Source organism: Phaethon aethereus, assembly GCF_964289735.1.
Source record: "Phaethon aethereus genome assembly, chromosome: 10".
NCBI classification, from domain to species: Eukaryota; Metazoa; Chordata; class Aves; order Phaethontiformes; family Phaethontidae; genus Phaethon; species Phaethon aethereus.
Window position 1 is genome coordinate 22,204,502 of NC_138586.1, and position 22,821 is coordinate 22,227,322.

Consider the following 22,821-nt stretch of genomic DNA (forward strand, 5'->3'; position numbering starts at 1 on the left):
CCATGAGAGAAACTTCAGATTTTAGTATTATACAGTTGGAAAAGTTGGGGGTGAGATCTCTTTTCCTGGTCCAAAATTGGCAGTGTCTCTATTTAATTGTAATTTCTATCTTGAAAGTTCACTGACTGAGCAGAAATAAGAAAAAAATAAATTTGATCTTCGAAATTTGTTTTATGCAATAAAGGAAAGTAACTTGAGACCTGTGGCTATAGTTTGTGTATTTAAACTGACTTTTGAGAAGAAAAAATTTATCACTAGTAACAGACTCTATTGTATGCAATAATTCATGCCTCAAAGTAGGCATTTTATAAGATTTACACCAAAAATGAATAGAATGGAATGGAGACTTCAGCATACTTCTGTATGACCAGGATGTGTATTTTCCTTTAGAGAAATCTGTTTACTTCCTTAGCAGGTATCGCTATGTGAAGAAAACTTTCCTTCTTTCACGTAATGAGATGGAAACCCAAGATAGGTACTCGGTGAAGTTTGCTCGTTGTGGGGTGAGGGAGTTTATTGACTAAATCAACTGGTTTGGGTTGCTGAATGTTGAGATCTTGCTTTGGTTTGGTTTTAGGTGTGCAGCAGATGATACCCAGAGTGGTGCAGAAAACTGTTTCACCATATCTCTATATGCGTATCTGATCTTTTCCATAACCAGCATAAGCAGATGCAAAAGCTTATTTTTTGTTCTTTGGCACTTGTGTTCTGCTCGCTTATGCCCTCCCATTCAGTACAGACATACTGGGGTGAAAGAACTGAGCAAGCCTTGTCTCTTCGATTGTGAAAATTGCCAGGAGTAGTTAGGTGGTGCTTACGTTTCTAGTGTTAGGGCTGATGCTTCCACCAGATTAACTTCAGTATGTCAAGATAAAGAGAGTTAATGTTTCCCCTTCAGTTCTGTCAGCTCTATCTTAATGTGTTACTTGCAGGACAGGCTTTCCTGTGTGTTTAAAACAGCAGTACCTTTTAACCTGTGCACAATTGCCATAGTACCTGCATTTTTCAAATATTTCTTCCACTGCTATCTTTTACACAAGACATATACTGTCATTGTCACTTTCGGAAATGTCCGTAATAGCAAACTTCTGCTGGAGTCTAATCCCAGTAGTACTAGTCTGTCTATCTTTCAGAACATTTGTGTAGCAGGCAGAGGAGGAATTATTCCATAGGTCTAAATACTTCACAAAAATTGTTTTGTAATTGTCTAACAGAAAGAGTTCTGCTTTTTCTTCCTCGCATCTAAATTCAAGAATTGGCAGTTTCTGTTCAAGGCAGTTTTGAAGGTTGTATCTCTCAGTTACTTGGTTACAAAAGTTTAGCTGCATACCTCAGTGATGGTTCTGCATCCCAAGGTGCTAAATATTAAAAAAATAAATTTGGGGGAATTAGTCACAGTGGTGTCAGTGAAATGAATCTTAAGGTAACTTCGTGAAAGGAGGCACGATACAGTCTCAGGATTTTTGAGAAACTGGCGCTTTGGAATTGAGACTGGGGTTCTCACGTGTATTAGCATATGAATCGCAAGCACGAGAGACATGGATTCCCACCCTGTATTGTTCAGACTTTGCATAATCAGTAAATGATTTACATATTTGTAAATGTAGGTCTCGGCTTGAACACTTAACGTTTCATCAAATCTGCTTAAAAACGGAATTGCCTATTTTTTCTGTTTATTTAATGCTTTGTTTTGTGTTTGTTGTCGTTGTTGTTTGTTGTTTGCAGACGTGGGTTGGCAATAAACGAAGGAAGATGAGCAGCAAGAGTGCTGTAGAATCTGGAGGCACTCCCCCAGGGACTGTCCCTACTACTCCCTCAGTACCTCCAGAAGCAGCAGTTAGAAATGTGGTAAATATTGCTCGATCCCAAAGTCAGCAGTCTTCTTGGACCTCTTCTAATAACGATGTAATAGTTACTGGTATATACAGTCCTGCTAGTTCCTCCGGTAGGCAAGGATCCACCAAACAGACAAATGCTTCAATGGCAGAAATACATAAAACCTCTATTTCACGACTACCAGGAAAAAGTGATACAGAGTTTCAGCAGCAGCACATCCCTATAGGACGACAAGTACCACATTGTAAAAATGCTTCCCTATTAGTAGGGGAAAAGACTATTATTTTATCTAGGCAAACAAGTGTATTGAATTCTGCAAACTCCATATATAGTCACACTAAAAAAAGCTATGGTGGTTCATCAGTCCAGACCGCAGAGCTGGTGTTACCTCAGAAACCAATGATATGCCACAGACCCTGTAAAGCTGAACCCGTGGGATGTCAAAGGTTACAAAAACCAGAACATGCAGCTCTCGTATCGCATGTGCCCCCTGGACCAAGGGCTAATACCAGGGACCCTTCTTGTAGCACGCAAAACCTGGAAATCCGTGAAGTGTTTTCTCTGGCGGTTACAGATCAACCTCAAAGAATTGTGGGAGGAAGCGCAACGCAGAAGCATTGCTCAGTGGAAGGCAGCTGTCTGTCCATCGCGATGGAAACTGGAGATGTGGATGACGAGTACGCTAGAGAAGAAGAACTAGCATCCATGGGAGCACAAATACAAAGCTATTCAAGATACTGTGAAAGCAGCAGTTCTGTTCGAGTAGAGAACCAAAGTGCAGCCTTGTCTGGGCCAGGAAGAAATGTGAGCTGTAGTTCACAGATGGTGAATGCCAGGGACATGCCTGACAATATTCTGTATCATAACAGAGACTACCACTTGCCTGCACGGACCTCATTACACACAACATCCAGTACATTATATAACAGTGCTAACCCATCAAGAAGTACCTTTTCTCCTCATTTTACATCTTCAAGTCAACTGAGGCTGTCACAAAACCAAAATAATTACCAGGTAATCTACCAATTTATCTCTGTCTTCAAACCTTGAAGACAAAGTTGTAGATAAGTACTGTTTTCTTTGAAAGTTGGTAGCTAGTAAGCAACAGGTTTACCTTTCTGCAGGCTGTACTCCATCTTTTAGTAGAGAGAGTTCGTTCTTAAACAAAAGTGCAGGCAGGACAATAGTGTGGTAGCACTCTTATCTGTGCAGCTGAGCCCGTGGCTGCTGTGGGTAGCCGTACATTGAAGATCAGTGTGGGCTTCACAGGTTCAATAGATAAACTTTGGTTACAAGAGGATCACACCTGCGACTGCCGATGCATGCTCAAATCTGTGTCGTCCTGCCGTGGCTCACCAGCACATGTCACAGCGATACCCTTGGTTGTTCCTCTGTAGACATACTTTGCGTGTGGCACAGGGCAGAACATGGGATCATGCTGTCATTTGTGTGCTGTACAGTTGCTTGCCCTTATTAATGTCAGCTTGGATTAGCTCTTCCATCAGCACTGCCTGTACCCCCTGCGCAGTTGCCGATCTCTTGGACCTGTTTTCTGTTGGGGATTAGGATCTTCTGCGAGCTAGTTAAGATAATGGGAGGCACTAAGCGAGCAAATATTCTTCCTCTCCCGCAGCATCTAATTCAAATACTGGTTTTACATCCAATCCCATTATTTCCTCATCCTGTAATAGGGTCCCTTCAGTGATAATGCCAGGGGAAAATTAAATGCAGCTAATTGAAGACCTAAAAAATGTTCAGAAGAAGCTACAACACTGACACACTTAGATTTTATTTTTATTTTTTGTTCTAACTAGAGAAGAGATAACTGTGCAGGAAACATCCAAATTGATTTTTTTTAAATGGATCTGTATGCCATCTGACATGACATAGTCTAGAGACACTGAGATAAAAGTTCTAAGACTGACGTGATACTGCATATGTCACCTTTGTGCAGCATTTGCATTTTAGTACCTTTTAAATTTATCTAGAAAGCGAACTATGTAAACAACATACCATCTTTTCTTGTGCATTGCTTACCAGTATAGGGAACAATACTTTGTGAAGCTTTTTTTTTTTCCTTTTTTCTGACTTGTTCCTGTCTCATGTGAGGATTTGAAAGAAAGCTTTTGAGTCCAAGTAAGTGCCACTTTTCACCAGAATTACTGCTTTTCTTGGTAAACCTGAGGTTCGAGGAGCATATATACTCTGGAGTAGATTCTATGTAGTAGATGGGACATCTGCAACTCCTATTTTTCACCTTTTCTAAGCTGAGCGCTTCAGACGAGTGTTCTTTCCCTTTCTCGCTTCTGTCAGATAGTCTCAGTTTTTGCTGCTACTTTTCTTACTTGAGTTATAAAACTCATTAAATCCTGTTTACTTTTGACATCCCAGTTCCATAGGAGAAGAAAAGCTGTAAATGTGCACATCTGTTCAATAAAGAGCTGGTAAAGCTGCAGAAGTGCATATGATAGAGTTAAGGAAATTTTTCTTAAGTTTGATGAAGTGAAATACAGTATTGATACCTCCAGCTGTGTACTCTTGGTACTTTATTTCACTCTTGAAAAAGCATCTGAGAGGTGTATTTCTTACTGCTTTTTTAAATTTTTAAATGAAATTTGAAATAACTTTAATGTGGGATTTTTTGGAGGTAGGGACAGGGTCTTTTTAAACAGCTGGAACGGTTCATGATAGGTGACATTTTATCTGTCTGTGTGGTGTGATATGGATCAGAACAGAGAGATGTCTGTAACTGTTTTTTTTTTTTTCCTTTTTTTCCCTGTTATAAGAACATATCTATTTTTTTTTTTATAAGTGAGGAATTCATCTGTACTCCGTTTGACTTCCATGCCTGCCTCTCAAAGCCCCTGTTCTGTGGATTTGGGAATGCACCTTGGATTGAGGGAGCTCCTGTTTCCTGTGGTATCCCTTACCCTTCCACAGCTTTAAACCTTGGAAAAAACGGGGCAGGCTGCTATAAATTCACTTACTGCTGTAAGCATTCATGCTGTGAACCTCTGAGATGACACTCTTCAGTGTTAGAGAATTTATGAGGGAGTGCAAAAGCTGAGGGGTCAATGCATATAGTATCATGGCTCTAGAAGCTGCAGAGGAATAGTGTCCAACAGCACGGCCAGATGCCATAGTACTTCGGAGAAATAACAGTGCTGATTTCTCCAGGTCACTGCGTTCCTTGCTGAGGGTTTTTAGCACGTTCCAGAACAATGCCAAAGTAAGTTCTGTACCAGAAGAGGTGTTAGTGTATGACAGTGACACTCCCAACACTCATTTATCATGTTGACAAGAAAATTTCACCTACTGCTTTCAAAGCCATGTGTAACGAATAGTGTACCCTGCTAGGCTGATAATGTATTTCATCGAAACCATCAGTTCTGCACTAGTTTAACCCATTCCTCCAAGCCCTCTCCTTAAAATTAAGTCCAGTGTGACTGCTATTTCATGTAGATCCTGCCCTTACAGATGCTCCCTTAATAATATTTATATATTAAACTTTCAGAGACATAGATGTTGTAACAGGTGCTGTCTGAATTATTTTAGAATGATGCAGGGCAACACTTTTTTGGTATGTAGTCGGTTTTATTGCCTGTGTTGAGCTAATTTATCCATCAGTGTAGGACTGAAAATCCTTAAACTTGGGGAAATCTTCCTAAATTTAAAAATAGATTAAACCTGAGCTACATGATTATTGGAGTAGTTAAGCATCTGAGCAGATGCTTCTTCAAAGTCAGGACTGTGTGATTTGTGTTTTGATGAAAGTAATTACTGTCATACATTGGTGGGGTATCTAATTAGCAATTAGTTACAGTTTCCTTACTGGTTCAATTAATCAAATTCATGTTAGTGTAACTTAAGAGTAAATTTATTGAAGTGATCAATTTTAATGCCTGAGCAGTTTCAGTAAACAAATTGTTCGACCTACTTACTTTCCTTAGTTTGGCTTTAAATATATTGAACTGGAGAGGCTATTCTTGCTGGTCCTCCAGGCTGAATCGTGATTTAGTCTTGGCTTCCTCCCCCCAATCCTAAGGGACAAAAATACTGTTGAAAATGTGTGTATTTTTAATTACTTTGTTATACAGACTGAAGCACAGTTATGTAATTTAGCCCTGTCTTCTTCAAAGAAGAATCCTAAGCCTTGCAGCCAGTATGTCAGACTAGGATATAGATATAATATTTATTTATGTATTGATTTTTTTAAGATTCACTTTAAGGATGCTGCTTTATATGAATGAGCTGCAAGTTTGCTTTATTTAAGGAAATGGGACTCCTTTTTCTCTTTGTTTTTTTTAATGTGTCAGAGTGATTTGTTTACTTCCCTAGAGACTTTTGGAGACAAGAGGAGGACGTTCTTGCTAACTTTGGGCAGCACAGCTTTTTGCTAGGGCAAGCAGGGTCTTCTCTGAAGAGACGTGAACAAAGTGTTTCCTGACACTCATTCTTGTAACAGAAGTGGAGTTACTTTTGTCACAGGAGTTCCTGCACTTTATTTCTGGGATTAAATACTTCTAGCTGCATGAGTGGGGAGAACCTGCAGGGCTCTGGGGAGGACAGCAGCAGTGAGCAGGCTGCAAAAACACTGCGTGTGGCCTCAAGTGATGCTGGGATACACAGGGACCGGGACTGGGTTGGGATTCTTGGTTTGTTCCAGTGGACTGAATTTGGGATAGGAAATCTACAGGTGAATTGGGAATAGATTATGTAGGGTTCTCATATAGTGTAACCACTTTAATTAAGGTATGGCACTGGCAGTACACAAGTGTTGCAGTACCTTTGAACTTTCTCCAGCATCTGCCAGAGTTGCCGTTTCTGAGATGCAGTATCTTTTCTGAGACAAGCATTTCAGGTTGTCATTTTTGTAACTCATGGTAGCTGGCCCAGTTGGACCTGTGGATGCAGGATAACTACCCATGTCACTCAAAAAAATACATGCCCCCCCCAACCAAAAAAAACCCCAAAAAATCAAACCACCCAACCCTTGTGCCTTTTTTATAGGGCCGGTTTAGAATAGTCCCATGCATGTTGTCTTTCAAGTACTTATATTGAGATAAACTTGATTGTATTTGGCATCATACCTGTCAGAACTTGTGTGCGTTTTTCTTCCAAGTAACCATTAATGTTCTGCCAGACTGATTGCTTTATTCACATAGAAAAGCGCTTTATTCACATAGAAAAGCACTTTTTTCTGTAGTCCCTCTTTAAATTTGTGAAGAGAAGCCATCTGGGTGGCTACTGAGGATGCATTTGCAGTGGATTCTGGGGTATGAAGCCCAGAATCCCCTATGTGTGAGATAAAGAATTGTAATAGATGTAACTTGTTTATCCAGAATTTCTAAAATGTGTGTGTGCGCAACTAAGAAGTTAATATTTTAGACAAAAAAGCTGATGTTGACTTGCCCTTAGGAGGGGTGGGTATTCATTTCTATCCCACCTCAACCTGCCTTGTCTTGTAATGAGAAAGTGTCTGACCTTTGGTAACCTCCAAATGCATCCAGCTAAAAGCCTGAAGAATAAAAGCATCTTAATGTGCTTGTACACTAGACAAACTGTACCAGGTATTCTATATTTGGTTATGCTTATGCTTCAAAATTCATTGGTAGAGCACTTCCCAAATACAAAAACTATCAGTGAAGTTTGATGCAGTCAGCAGAAGTGCGTAGATTTTTCTTCCTCACGTATATAGTGTGTGTAATGACTTGGAATTGATTAATCTCTCAAGATCTATGTTTAGTCTCTCAAGCATTGCTTGTCTGCAGCAGCAGATGAACATGGAATCCTAAATAAGCCTAAAATATTCCAGGAAATGACCCATTTCAGATGGCCAGGGAAAGCAATCCAAGATTATTATTTAATAAAGTCTGACCTCTGGGAATGATGGAGAAGGAATGGGAATCAAGGCAGCTAACCTGTGCCTTCATACCCCTTCCCCTTCCTTCTCCAACCTGATGTCCTGAGTTTTTCTGCTAATATGCAGATCCTTAACATCTGACATTGAATAGGCTCGGTTACCAACTGATAGTATTTTTTTCTGAAAGTTTAACTGATGTAATTGAAAAATATGCGATAGCAGTTTTGTCAGACATTGGCACTTGCCTAACTCCAGTCTGCTTAATCTTACCAGTTTTGTGCAAGACTGAAAGTGAAAACTTGTGTTCTGAAATACAAGTTTTGAAATAGCAAAAGTAGAGAAACACCCAAGTTACCATCATGTTATCTCACCCTCAACCAAAGAAAGAGCATTTTGTTTTTAGCCTTACAAGAGTAAGGCTAAGCGTGACTTTATCTTGGTTTTAAATCTTAATCTGTTTTAAAGGTATTCGTATCAGAATTGAATGCACAATACTGAAGTCTTGTGAAAGTGCTCGGTATTAGCTGTCATAGCAACCTAAGCTGCTGTTGTTTTTTGTTCTGTTTCTTCCTTCCCTTCTACAGATTTCAGGAAACCTTACTGTGCCTTGGATTACAGGTTGTTCCAGAAAAAGAGCAGTAAGTATATTTCTATTTCAGTATCTAATGCGTCAAGTGAAAGAATGAAAAGTTTATCAAAAATGCATTTTTTTAAATGTCAGTTCTATTTAACTTGTGTGGGGGTTTTTTCCCTTTATACTTTGCAAACATTATCTGCAGATACAGTGTTTCAGTTCATGTAAAGTTGATGTATATCTTTAAAAGCAGGTCAGGGTCATAATCCTTTGTCAGGTAATGGGATGCCCAGGTATATGAATTGTGTTGTTAGCTGAAATGCAACATCTGAATTTATGAGTTTAGAGCTCAGATCATGTATTTTTATATTGAAAATGAAATGGTTGTTAATTGGGGCAACTGAATGCTTAAGAGAGTAACTCCCTTTTCAGCTCCTCTGCACATACACAGAATTAGTCCTTGCTATCTGTAGTAACTTTACCAAGTCTAATTTTATCCACATACATGTCATTTCACATTAGGCAGAATCAGCCAGGTTGTTGTCCTCAATTCACAAATGACTTCAACCCTAGCTTCTCTCTGAAGAGCATGTCAATTCTGTTGCTTACCATGAAAACACACCTTAAACCCGCAGGTTGGATGGTACAACCAAACTTTCAAGAGGCTGATACATATTGCTGCTGATGGAGCTGGACTAATAACTAGGGAGATGGCTATCATGATAACCAAACTTATCCCATCTAACTCCCCTAACCATTGAGCTGTCACGGTCACGTGTGCTGCTTTGGCAATGACATCTAGGTAATGGAAGAACCTTTCCTTGCTTTCTCCTCCCTGCTGTACCCAGTACTTTTTACTTTTCTAATTATTGTTGGTTCTTCTCCTTAGTCTTCAAATGGGGTGAGTTTGGTAGCATTTCCTGTATAAGTAAGGTCTAAGGACCATCACATTAATTGTGTTTTCTCTTGGACTTTTGCTAGGTCTCAACCACAGCGCACTTTTAGTTTGTTCAGACTTTGGTAGTATCACTTATTTCTGTTTATATATGGAGCACTTTATAAGAGCATCTCCCAGAGGAACCAATACTTTAATAAAAATCTTGGTTTTGCTCATTCCATCTTCCCCCCCCCCCCCCCCCAAGTTCTAGTTCTCTCAAATAGACTTTTTTAAATGTAGCCCTTTTCTGGAGAGGCACCTTCCCTCTATTACTTAATGACCTTTTAAAATGCCAAGCAGCTGGTGAGTGTCCTAGAGTACCATTTCACTGTTTGAGCTGATTTCACAGCATATCACTGTCGAAAAGGGGAGGTTTTTTGCCCTCTACCTACTGGTGCATTTGCCACCCCATCCATAGCACCGGTGCTAGTATCTAATTACAAGGTAATCCAGGTCAAGCGTCTGACCTGTCAGATACAGAGTCTTCTGCTGAGTGTGTCTTAGTGAGTTGAATGTTGCTTACTGGGGATCAGATGAGTGCCAGAGCCAACTCAAAGTAGGCAGCAAGAGCATGTGGCTGGGAGCGGTGAAGAGAGTGGGGCATGATACTGTCCCCTCCTTCCCAGCACTGGCTAGGTTGTTGCATGGTGGTCATGCTAGATATCTGACATAAGCTGTAGAAGTTGCTGCGATAAGTTTAAAACCTTCAAGGATACGGAAGTGCCTGTTTGTTAAGGATGGTTATTAGGGATTTCTTTTTCCTTAAACCTTTACTCCTGTATCTTTTTTCATCAATAAAATGCATAAAACCTGTTGCTTAACACAGTCCAGTTTGAGAACATCTATTTCTGGATTGTGAATGCACTTTCTCCAATGTGAATGCATAATTAGACTTCTTAAGGAGAAAAAATTAGGAGTTGGCATTCTAAAACTGCTGTATATACACAGGTGTAAGACAACAAAAAGAGAGAAAAAGCTCCTACTTCCTAGGAGACTTCAGTTTCAAATGTGAAAATCTTTTGAAGAAAGAGCATGAGGCAACAGAAATAGAATGGATAGAGTTGTAGAACTGCGATTAGGGCAATTAGTGCCATTCAAACAGTAAAAAGTCTAATCTGTATTTTGTTTAAAACGAAGATCATCTTTTAGATGCTCTGAATTTTTAATCTTTTGCCTTGATGTTTTTTTTTTCCTTGCCCTGTCCTTCAACTGCATTGAGAGAAATAAAAACTGTGCAGTTCTGCAGAAACTCTTTCTAGTCTGCTCAGCTATGATGTAAGATGATATAATCCTGACTGTTAATGAATATTAGTCTAGAAATATCACCCTCTCAGTTATTCATGAGAATGTCTTTGGAAAGTCGAGAGTTCTGTGTTCTGTCATGGTGCATGTGCAGTGCATTGGCCTTTATGAATGCACTGATTTGGGGTTTTTCACGGGGTGGTGGAAGGATAACAAGGATTTGAAAATACCAATGAAGATACTGGTTAAAGAGAATTAAAAGGGGGAAAATACCTTCACTTCTGTCCTTGCATTTAAGTCTTGAGTGTACTAACTGTGCTTAAGTCATGTGTCATCTGATGTCTTAGCAGAATGGTTTGCTTTTATGGTAGATGTAACTTGGTGTGCTAACTATGAAAAACCTGTGTCACATAGGTGTTGACTCTAGGTAAGCTGTGCCTGGCTTAGTTGTGAAGTTTTATTTTTGGGGCAGAGCAGGGGTTTGGTTTGCTGCTTTTTTTTTTTTTTTTAATTTCTAATTAGAAGTAGTTCTAGTGGTCTTAATATCAAGTCTGAAACACAAAGTCATTAAAATAGTAGATTAAGGTCTTATAATTATTTCTGCCCATCACCCTTCAGAAGCAGGCATAGCAAATCACGTGGTACATAACTTGTGTGTTTTGGATGGGATTTTAAATGAGACTTAAGTTGTCTTTCATGTTAATGTCTGGGCTAGTTCATGCAAGGTTTCAAGGGAACACTGCCCTCAGTGGAGAAACTCACAGGGCAGCTGGTCTTGCATTTTCCCCCTACCTGGAGCAATACTGCATTGAAGTGAGGGCTTTGATACCTTCTTTAGTAGTGTACTTGTGTGCTTCGGTGGAACCTCTACCATAGGTAGGTTAGCAGAATCTGCCTAGAGTCTCAGCCTGGGGTCACTGGCCTCTGTTTGGTGTGTATATTTTGGGAGAAAATCACTGAAATAAGGTGGAGGATTCCTGTGCTAGATTTTGGTTTTTTTTTACATTGCTCTTTCAACATCGCCTGTTTCAGTAAAATTGTGGAGATAGTGGCATTAACGTCTTCTCTTCAGAGTCCTGCCTGTCACAGAAAGAGTACAGTAGATGCACTTTGAATTGGATGAAGAAGCTGGTCTAACCCCAGGTCAGTGTAAAACCTGCCACCGGTTATACTGGCACATCTGTGGGCATGGGAAGGACAGCTGGATTGTGTGGAGGAAATTGAGTGGGCGACATACGTCAATATAACTACTAAAGAAAACACCTTGTTGGACTGTGTCTGAAAACCTTACAAAAACTGTCTACTGCCACAGTAAGCCTCTGTGTGCTGGAGAAAAAGACGTTTTAGAGCAGCTTTTAAAGTAAAATGAGCACCCACAGTGATTAAAACTACCTAAGTCAAAGTGCGCCTATGGTTTTAAAACTATACCAGTATTAACTTGTGAAGTTCTCTTCACCTGTTTATATTCCTCTTCTCTCTTCTCCTAGAAGGGTAGAGGGAAGAAAACTGTATTTTAGTCAAGCTGGTTAGAGCATGTTTGAGTAAGATAGTCAGAGTCTTCAGCAAGAGACTGACAACCCAACCTGAAGATCTCCACAGGACTGAATTGTGAATGCTGTCTTTGTTCATGCCATTTCTTCCATGTCATTTGGATAACCAGTTAATGTTTTTCTTCCTTCTGTGAAATATTTCACCACATATCTCAAGGTACTTAACTTTGTTGATGTTTATGTTAGATGATGATAACATGCATGAACATGTCATGACCTTCTTGCTGTGAACAGCAGCTCTTCGTTACTCCCATCAGCAGTCCTTCAGTTAATGCAAAGGGAAGGCAAGTCTTATCATAGTTTCAGACAAAATACAGCTTTTTATTATATGGCATGCTGCACCTAAGTTCCACATATCACCTAGGCTTACTGTATGCTGTGATCCTGCAGACTGAATGTTGTATCTGGCCAGGAATTGGAAAAGTAGGCTTTCTAGTCAAGTATGAGGAAGACCTTAATAGATTAAATAAGAATCATGATAATTACTGTCTAAAAATCAGTTTACTATGAGGCTGAATATTCACTATTTAACAAACTAGTTCAAAATCTCAAGAAGGGTGAGTTTACAGTTTGTGTGGATTGGAGGTTTTGGAAATTATGGAGTGAGATGGCTGGAGTTTAGAGTGTGGTTTTTTTTTGTTTTGGTGTGGGTTTTGGTTTTTTTTTTTGCCTAGACTATTCTATTGCACTGATAGTCTCTTTTTTTCTTCTTCTTAGCTGTGTTAGGTTTAGAAACACATTAACAGAATATATGTAATTTCGGCTGAGTGTTGAAGCAGTTACAGCTCTTTTCAAGCTGTGGTACTATGAAATATTTATCAGTCCTGCTTCCACCAGAACAAACTTCAAGCTTATCCAGCCAGTGGGAAAAGATGCAAAAAGTCTCTCTTCCAGAAATCTAACAGTTTTTGCACTGACAGTATGTTAGCAGTAATAGTTTAAGGGTTCCTTCAGATGCCATTTGGCCTGCAGCCCATTTCTGAACACCTTTTTCCCTGAAGGCTGTGCAGCTTGCTGCTGTGTCTTCGACTCTATGAATGAAGCTGGCGGCAGCAACTCACTCCTAGCCATTTGCTTTGCTGGGGGCCTTCAGGTGCATTTCTTTATCCTAAGAGGATTGAAGGTGTCTTGTGATGGGTACTTATCTGCTCATGTGACGAGAAGGAAACTGTCAAGACTTGGTTTCCCCAAGCAGTGTCTAGAAACCAGCTCTCTGAATTGCTCTGGTAGTTAGGGCCACCAGCTGCCTTTCATTTTTTCCCCTGAGGAGAATCACGTGTGGCCTGGGAGCTTTTAGGGCTTTACTGGGTGGAAATACATGCAGTGTGCCTGTCTGCAGAAAGTACAGCTCTTTTAAAGATGCTTCCGATTGCACTGTTCCTGCACAGGCAACATACACTGTGTATGAGCATCAGTGTCTAGCCAGCAGCATTGGTTCTGTAGCAGGAGACTGGGTGTCACTGAAAGGGGGACAGCTTTGTGACAGCTGTGAAACCTGAACTTAAAACCTCAAAGTGGAGGAACGTGTGATCTGGCGTAGCTTTAATGAGGTTAAATGTGCTGGTAGTGTTACAGGAAAATACAGGAATTTGTCTATGGGAAGTAAGATCAAGAAATAATAAACCAAAGAGTAAGAATAGTATTAAATGGTGCAGATGGGAAAGGGGGAACATGTAGGATGATTGATTCAGAAGTAACTATTATTATGTACAAATAAGGTCTTGAGATATGAATTGATAATCCTCCAAAAAAACCCAAAAAACCAAAAAAACGATTAGACATTAAGTAGTGTCAAAGTTCAGAGCGCTGAATGCTGGCATCATTAGGCATGGGGAACAAAGCAAAATAACACTATGCTCCTATAGAAGAATCTAGGATTCGCTCATACCCTGAATGCTGTGTGCACTTCTGATCTTCTCATTCCTCCCACAATATAACAGAGAAGCAGTGACAGTGATCAAAGGCACAGTGAACAACCAAATGGGCTGTATCTCTTCAGATCTGAAAAGAGATGACTGGGAGGGAATGGAGGAGTGCAATGGAGAGCTTTTGTAAAGTGTGGGGACGCAGATACGGACTCCTTTGTTCCAGTGCAAGAGTGGGTATCTGAAGTTAGCCTTAGATAGGCTCAAAAGGAGATGGGATGTGTTTATTTCAAGTAACTTTTTAAGTAAGAAGTGCCTCCAATTTATAAGATACTGGGGTTTGCTAGAGAGTATTGGAGGTAAGTGTCACTGTTTGTCCTGTGTTACTTTTTACTAAACTTTAAAGAACCTTTAAAACGTACAAAAAAAGTATTACTCTCTGACGTTTCTTGCTGTTTCTCCATGATAGAATTTCTGAGTGGTAGTGACTAAAATTTGTTGTGAGAGGTTTGTTTGCTGGAAATAACCATTACTGTAGAACGTTTCGTCACAGAGCAGCAGAAGTGAACTTTTGATTTCATGATTTCACTGCAGCTTAAATAAACCTAACTTTTTGTTAACAACCTACAGTGCTCAGCGGCGGCATAAATGCAATAGTTATTTACATTAAAGCTCTAGTTCTTTCATTTTTTAACGTCTTTTATTAATAATCAGAAGATTGTGTATAGCTTTTGTGCACATGGCCTGAAACATTTTCAACTGATGCATAAAAACTCATCTAAAAAAGCAGGCTCTAATAAAAGGCAGGATAAGGACACTCCGCTGCAGTGCAATTATTCATACCAATTATAGACACTACATTTGCACCACAAATATTGCATGCACAGTGGGTATTATGAGGGGCTCGGCAAAGTGCCAGGAATGTCTATAATAAACTGGGTCATCTCTTTTAAGAATGTTGTTATTACACTTGAGAGGTCAGGGGATAAGCAGGGTTTAACCCTGCGCTCGACAGAACTGCTGATTCAATTTGCTCACCAGGATTGCTTTTCATTGTGAGCTGATAGTCTGTTTTCTGCTGGAAGAAGCTTCTCTATGCTTTCCAAACTACGGACAACAGAACTGGTAAATGGAAAGCATTCAGCAAATAGTTAATACTGCCAAGGATAAAGCCGAGCCCTGAATGAGCAAGCAGGGGATCTGAAGAGAGGAAATGAGAGTTGTATTCATAATAGTTGTTATAATGAAGTAAAAATATGGACTGAATTACTGGCTTGTCTTCAGCTATGGAAAGTACTGTGCTAAATGTGACACTTTTCAGTATTATCTTTTGGTATTTTTTTCCTATCCTAACTGATGCATAACCATCAATGTTATGATATTTGTAGGACTGTGGGGGTTTTCTCTTGTTTCCTCAGTTTCTCAGATGATACTAAGCATGAGGAAGTTACTAACTAAATTGATGGAAGTATAGTTGTATGTTCAATGTAGAATTTCTGCCCCTTATTTTCTCACAAAAAGCATTATGTAATTTTTGAGCAGCTTATAATGCAGGAGTCAAACTTAGGTATAATCTTTCGCAAGGGGATGATCGTGTAATTGAATGTGGTTTGTGATTTCCCTAAGAAATTCATGAAAAGCCATACTGCACAGTCGGTTAGACAGAGGTAGGTAGTCTGGATCTAAACCTCGTACAAGTGGTTTTTACATCTAGTGAGCATAAGAGTCGAGACTGATCCTGTTACGACGGTGCAGTGAGAGCAGAGTAAGTAGAAGATCTTCCTTTGCCTTCTCTGAGACGGCGTAAAGGAGCTCACGCTTACTGTGCGCAAGCGTGCAGGCAGACAGCTCCTGTGGTTAACTTAATATGGGGTGACCTGCTACCCTCTTCGCAACTTCCTTGTGAATCAGAGCCCTTAAATGGTGAGAATCTTTTTTTGGGGCACCGGTAAAATTTCAAGTCCAGTAACCTGATAGATTCTGTCTTTCATTGCTGCAAAGACCAACCAGCTGTATTACAGTCATCACGCTGCCAAAATGTACCTTTCTGAGGACAGCTCTTTCAGCTTCTCAGAGGCTCAATTCCCACCTGCTTGGCTGTGTTCAGTAGGTTACTCAGTGCTGATATTGGTGGAAAAGATGAAATATGGACTTCAAAGTAGAAAAGGTCAAGTGGAATGGGAAGTACTCTTTGGAGAATACGCTGAGTTTGCTAGAGTGGATTGCCAGGCATCACAGTAAGGCTGCTCTCCTCAACCCTGAGGGGAACCTGACTTTTCATACCATCTTCTATTTACATGCGCTTGTTTTTCCCCTCAATTTTGTTCCTGTTTTTTGGACTCTTTCATGTGGTGTGTGTTGTGGGGTTTTTGTTTCTTTCTTTCATATCAGTTGACCGAAAAAACTTGTTCTCCGTTTCCTTCTCTGACCTGCGATGGTTATCGGTGTGATTCATGTGCTGCTGCACAAGCTCTTCAGGAACGAGTGAAAGGATAAAGTACCTGGTGTGGCAGTAACTGCAACAGCAACAGAAAAGCAAAAATACATAGTCGTCTGAAACACTAGGATTTTTTTTTACTAGGAGGTAAAACAAAAACTTTATAAGTTCTTCCCCCCCATTTCCACCATAAGTGGCTGCAAAAGACTTCTTCGAGAATGTAGCTACAGGAGAGTTCCCATAACTTTAAAACATCTGCTTCAATCTAAGCTGTTGAGACTGACTCTACAACCCTGGTCTTGTAGCAAAATTATGTAGCAGTTGTGAGGTGAAAACCATTGACTAGTGTTTTAGCTAATAAGAATTTTATTAAAACATTTGTAGTAGATCATCAGAATTACTATACATCCACCTAAAATGGAAAAGATATGTGGCTTTTTTTAAAGTAAAATTTTTAAAGGCCAGGTAGTTTTCCTAAACACTGCTTTCTCCACTTACAATCCTTTCATTTAGTAAGTAAAAGCTGGGCAGCCTCTGCACCCTTCCCGCAGTACTATCCCTTTGGTAACTCTATGGTTGGTTATTGTGTGTCTTTAGTCTAATGTGGGATCCTTTTGCATATTGCAAATATGAAGCATTTCTGTTAGTGAGTATTCTTGCCCTGTACTCTTTGAATAGAAGCAGCATTTTCTTAGATAACTGGAAAATCATGTGGCAAACAGAAAAATGTGAACTTACTCCAGCGTTAGCTGTACTTTCTTTGCTTTTTGTACTAATTTGGCCGTTGCAACAAACGAGCTGAGAGAAGACACTGACTGGGGCTGCTCCCGCACAGATGAAGTAATATTAGGCAGATTGCCTTTTGCTTCTCTCGTTTCATCCCTCTGCTGGGGAGGGGGAATTTCCATGGCATGTTCCAGGGAGTTTCTTCAAGCTATGCATATTAAATACGAAGAAATTTTCCGTTTTGTTTTCCTGATAAGTGCAGATTGCAGCACTGTGTGAGTGGTGGATTGTTGCAGCGGTGGTGTTGGCGTGAACTCTCCAGAACCAACAGTGAATGTTACTTACTTATGTTTCAAAACACTTGATGTGTTTTGGAAGGTGAAGTTGCCCTCAGCTACCTGTGTGTTCAGGAAAGCAGGATAGGCCGGAGTGACTTGTTTCTCTGTGCAGTTTGTGTTGCTATCACGCTCCTTTCTGCCTTCCCTTTCCTCAGCGCTCGGCTGCCTCTCCCCAGCTGCAGAACCAGTAAGAGCTCTTCCCGTCACTTTCAGAAGTTACGATCTATTTTGCCAACAGCTATAAAAGGAGATACTGCTGCAGCGATTCAGGAGAAAACTAAACTTTCGTTCTTTGTAAGTGGCTTGTAGGTAGGAGGAGCACAGGTCAGGCGTACAGGCGTCTGCTATAGGTGAATGGGCATCCGGGATTTGCTTTGTTCCGCAGGGTGCTCTTGAGGTGAAGGCCACTTACTGCACTTTGCTGCTCATCCTAGAGCAGCCTTGAAATGTGCCAGCTGGATTCCTTTTAGATCAAAGTAGAGTGCAGCGTGCGGTCTGGGAGCGCATCCCGTGTGCTGCGGCTGCTAACGGCTGCTTGGTGTGCGGGAACGGGGGAGAGCCGCTCCCGGGCGGCGCGCGCGGCGTGCGCGCCGGCTCTCCGCAGCGAGCTCCTGGCCTCCTGCACTCCCTGCCGAAGATGTCACCTAATGGACAGGCAGGATGGAAACGGCTTCTCTCATTCTGTACTTGGATGTGTGAAACGATAGCCAAGAAGAAAAATCTGAGTGACTGGTAACAGTTAACAATAGACCATACTTCAGTGTATAACTCGTGCCTTTTTTTTTTTTTTTTTTCCTGGCCCACCTGGGATTATTTTAAGGAGACAAGGTTTTGATACCCCTATTTTATGCTTATATATTGAGGAGACTCAAGTGCCTCTAACATTTTGAGAAATAGTAATTTTTAAAAAAAGAAAATTGCAAGGATTACCATATTCAGAAGACTTAGAAAAATTAAAATTGATAACTGTCCAAATTATTCTAATAATTTTTTCAATTATTTCAATATTAGAATTATTTGAAATAATTATTTCAAATAATTCTAATAATGATTCTAATTCTGCAACATTTCATTTTACTCCATTTTAAAGTTATTTCATTCTAACTTTCAACAGGTTTTAAATGAGCAAATCCAGATTTCAGATATTGAAATCATGTTTATTTTGACAGTTGAATTTTGTAAGACATGATGACAGATTTGGCAGATTTTAGCTTACTAGTGCAGACTTTATTGTTGCATTTATGTATTCCTAATAGCAGGAGAGATGACAACCATGGGTCGGCGTAAAGAAACTGTAGATTTTAATTAAAATTCTGGGCTAAAAAATTTTCATGAAGCTTGTACATTCTGCTAGTGAATGATACTGTATGCCTACAACAGTTCAAGAAGTGGTAGAATGGCTAGGATTTGTTTCTCAGTATTAGTCCTTATATCAGTAGTCCACTATCTCGTATTTTGATAAATATAGACAAAATGTTAGGGAACTCACAAATAAACAGTGGAACCAATTTAAACTCTGAAGCCTAGCAAATAAACGTTAAAGTATTCCCTTTAGGAACTCGGAGTCCTTTGAATTATGCATGTATTGTAGTTTGCAGTAAGATAAAAGAACTTTAGGTGGGGGAGGGTGAGAAACTTGAAAAGCCTTGAGGAATAATTTGCATAACTTGGGTGGAGAGAGTAAACAGCACAGGGGGGAAAAAGTTATTTTCAGTAAGGCCTTACAGAATGAGATAAAACAAATGTAAAAAACCAGGTGGAGTTGAAACAAAGCTGAAGTGCTTTAAACTTGCGTTAGCACTGCCATTGCCTTTTCAAGCAAATCCCAGGGAACTCTACTGCCCTGGATAAAAAAAACAAACTTTAAAAAAAAAATTCTTAAGGGAGAGTTAAAAGAGAAGAAAAGCCATGGAGACAGTATAACGTGTGTCTTACCGTATGCAAGACCTCTGGAAATTAAATGAATAGCATAAGCAGAATTTTTTTTTTCATCTAACAGTATTTTTTTTTATCTTACAGTTACAGGACCGCACACAATTTAGTGACCGAGACTTAGCTACCCTAAAGAAATACTGGGACAATGGCATGACCAGCCTGGGCTCAGTCTGCAGAGAGAAAATTGAAGCTGTGGCTGCAGAATTAAATGTTGACTGTGAAATAGTGCGGGTAAGAAATCTAGAGTCTTCCCCTATCTTGTCGCAGAAGCAAAAATAGGACAGATGAAAGCCTTTAAAAATTTCATGAGGAAGCTTGAAATAGATTTCACATATTACATAATGAATGACCATGTTGGGAAGCGCTCACTTGCTCTTTCTGCAGTCTATAAATAGAAAAAAGCCCTCAGGTAAGAGTCTTATTGATCAGCAGCAGGAGTAGCACTATGAGCCGTTTGACATTCTCTTTAGACTTGAGTAAGATTTTAAGTAAGAGTGTTACACTTTTCAGTCTTCTAGGATATCCCTAAAAAATGTATTTATATTGCTATTAAGAATCAAAAAAGCCTTTCTAAAGATACAGGGAAAACATTTCTCATTAATGCGTATAGGAAAAAATCATTGTAAACATAAGAAAGAAAATGTTTAAAACTAGGAAAAAATATTTTACAAGACTGTCTTGAAGCTAGGTTGAGATGTGATAGAGGGCAAAGGGTACTGCGAAGAATTCTGGGTCTTCAATTTGGTAGTCTGTATAGATGTTGTTGAGGAAGGATTGCTTTAGAAAGGACAGGTTTGCTGTAGATAACGTGATTCCTGAGAACCATTCCACACCACCTCTTCCAGAGGTAGGGAAGTTTGGTACAGCATCGGTTGTTGCCACTGTATTCCCAATTACCAGACATACATCATCGCTCTCAAACTGTGGCCGTCTCATTCTCTGAGTGTTTCCATTCTTAGAAAATGGTCCAACTGTCTTTGCAGTCAATACAAAAACATGGTTAGTGTCTTCCTCTCCCTCATAATGGGCATGAAAATTGCAGCTAGTCCTTTCAGCCTTTGTCCTCTTTTTCCACCTCTTTCTTCCAATTCTGACATCGCTGCAAAAGTGGAACTAGGAGCCCTTATTTGAAACTCTTCTGTTGAGGAGATCTCTCTTGGGTTGGCATATCAAAATGGGACTGAAGTTACTTGCAGTATTGAACACTAATTTGGTTATTTCCTTGCTTGTTTTCCTGAGCATATGTGCATTATAAAAAAATGAAATTGTAGTTTTGGAGGCTGAAAAGAATTATTCTTTTCTCTATAGACTACAAAGCTTCTGCATGTTTTCCAAGCTCTTCCATTTGCTTTCTGAAAGGTGAAGTTCCTTCCACTGACAGCATCAGAAAGTGGGCTCCTGGATATGAAATGCCTTATTCACAGAGCAGTAAGACTGACACTCATGCTTCGCCTCTCTTTGTTGCCTTAAGAACATCCTTATTGGCACACAGAGGATGACAGTATGACGTTCCGTACACGTCTTTCAATAGCATCTGCTTGAAATGCTGTTGTCTTCAGGGCAGATGTACTAGGCTCTGATCAACTCCAGAAGACTCTCTGGCATCACCTATATTAGAACATACACACACGAATGAACAAAAAGATTTCTTCATATTAACTGGTGGTGTTACCAGTATCTGTCCTACCACTGCCTCGGGTTCCTCTATACAACAGCCTTGAGAATTGTGGCAAGACTTAGGTGGAAGTCGGTCCTGCACCATCCTGCACTATTTATTTCTTATTTGAAAGGGCTGAATTTATGCTACAGGGCATGTATGATCTTCAGTGCTTCCTGTTGTCCTTTCTCTGAGGCACATCGTGTGCGTCCCAGCTGTAGGACAGGTATTTTCTGTCACGTCCTAAATTTGTTTTGGGATCTATATAGGCACATCGCATTGTGCCTCTCTCCTTATCTGCCAGCCTGCATTTTCTTCGGTAGGAAACATTGCTGCCTGGAGGTTAGTGTGCAGCATGGTCTCTTTCTCACAAGGAGTCGGGACACAGCAGTGATGTAGTCAGCTGTAAGGCATGAGTGGACCACTGCATCTCTGCCCTATACTGCATGCTCAGCCGAGAAGAGCTAGACTGAGGGATGCTTCTGGAAAAAGCTCTCCACTTTCAATACTTGTACGCTGTTGCCTTTGTATTTCATTGTACCGTGAATTCTAAGTAGTCTGCAACTAGCAACTGTTTCTCCATCTGTGATGTAAAAAAAAAAAAAAAGTAGCATATGTAAAATAGTAATAAGTATAGTAATAAGTGTATATATATATACAGCCAAGTAAATATATATACATCAAATAATAGGCACAACAAATATATATAATACGTTATATAAATAATATAATTTTATATAAATATGTAAAAACATATACAACTGTGCATATACATATCACTTGTTTTAATTCAATTAAATACCTGTCCCAATTTTCCCCTTTTAATAGCTTTTTTTAATGGAAATTCATTAGTTGCCCAGATAAATTTTGCCATTCCAGAACTACAAAAGATCGTTCCTGACGACCCATACTGCCTTGCAAGATGTTCACTACAAAGAAAGTATCAAATCTGTTTTCCAGTAGAAGGAAAGATAAAGTTTGTCACCATGCATAGTTCCACTGGATTTGATCTTTCAAGGTTGAACAGGGGATTTTATTCCATCGTTTTTGTACTTCGAGTAGGAGAGGGGACTTGCAAAGTGACTGCTGGTTGTACCTTAACGTTATGCACATTTGCACCCTCAAATATCTTTCATACGTTCCCAAGACACCAAAAGAGGGAAATAAAAAGAGTTATGTCATACTTGATATGTGAACTCTGGCCAATACTTCATTAAACTTACAATATTTCTTTTGGTTACATTATAATTATTGCAATCATGCAGTTGTTTGAGGGTTTTTTTGTACTTACTTACACATACTTGTTTATATTTCTCTTGTCTAATTTTACTCATTCATACCAAACTAGCATCTGAAAGCAGAATAGCCTTCTTGGCAGTGAGACATTAGATATTTGAGAACGACGGATGACAGCTATCAAACGCCTCAGAAATACATGAGGAATATAAGAAAAATGCATGACAAATTTTTTTTATAGAACATAAAACTTTCATTCATAAGAGGTCAAAAGCTACTCTGAAGCACCCACCACAGGCTAAAGACACCTCCTCCTATGTACCAGCAGCTCATCAGATTAAAGCTGGGTTACTGATGGTAGTGCTGCGCCCTGAGTTTAGCAGCAAAATCAAGCAGTTGCAGCAGAAAGACCACTCATTCTTCACAGCTGGCTAACAGCTCTTCTTGTTGGGGGCTTTAGGCCTAGTCTGGATCTGGCTTATGATCGAGAGAGACACTGGAAAAACAACTGAGGATATTCCATCTTTATTTTTTCAGTTAAGTGGGATTTCTGAAGGTTCCAACCTAGAATCTTTCTAGAACATTGACACCCTAACCTCAAAATCTGGAGAGCTGTAATCATGCT

The 22,821-nt window shown here is 39.8% G+C and overlaps 1 protein-coding gene across 1 annotated transcript in view; it reads left to right on the top strand.

Moving 5' to 3' along the window:
• HDX (highly divergent homeobox) overlaps positions 1-22,821 on the top strand; it is a 39,177-nt gene that overhangs the window by 3,148 nt on the left and 13,208 nt on the right. Inside the window, exons 2-4 of the mRNA XM_082004029.1 lie at positions 1,726-2,850; positions 8,284-8,337; positions 19,388-19,534. Coding sequence (XP_081860155.1) covers positions 1,726-2,850; positions 8,284-8,337; positions 19,388-19,534 — 1,326 coding nt within the window. The remainder of the gene's footprint in view (positions 1-1,725; positions 2,851-8,283; positions 8,338-19,387; positions 19,535-22,821) is intronic.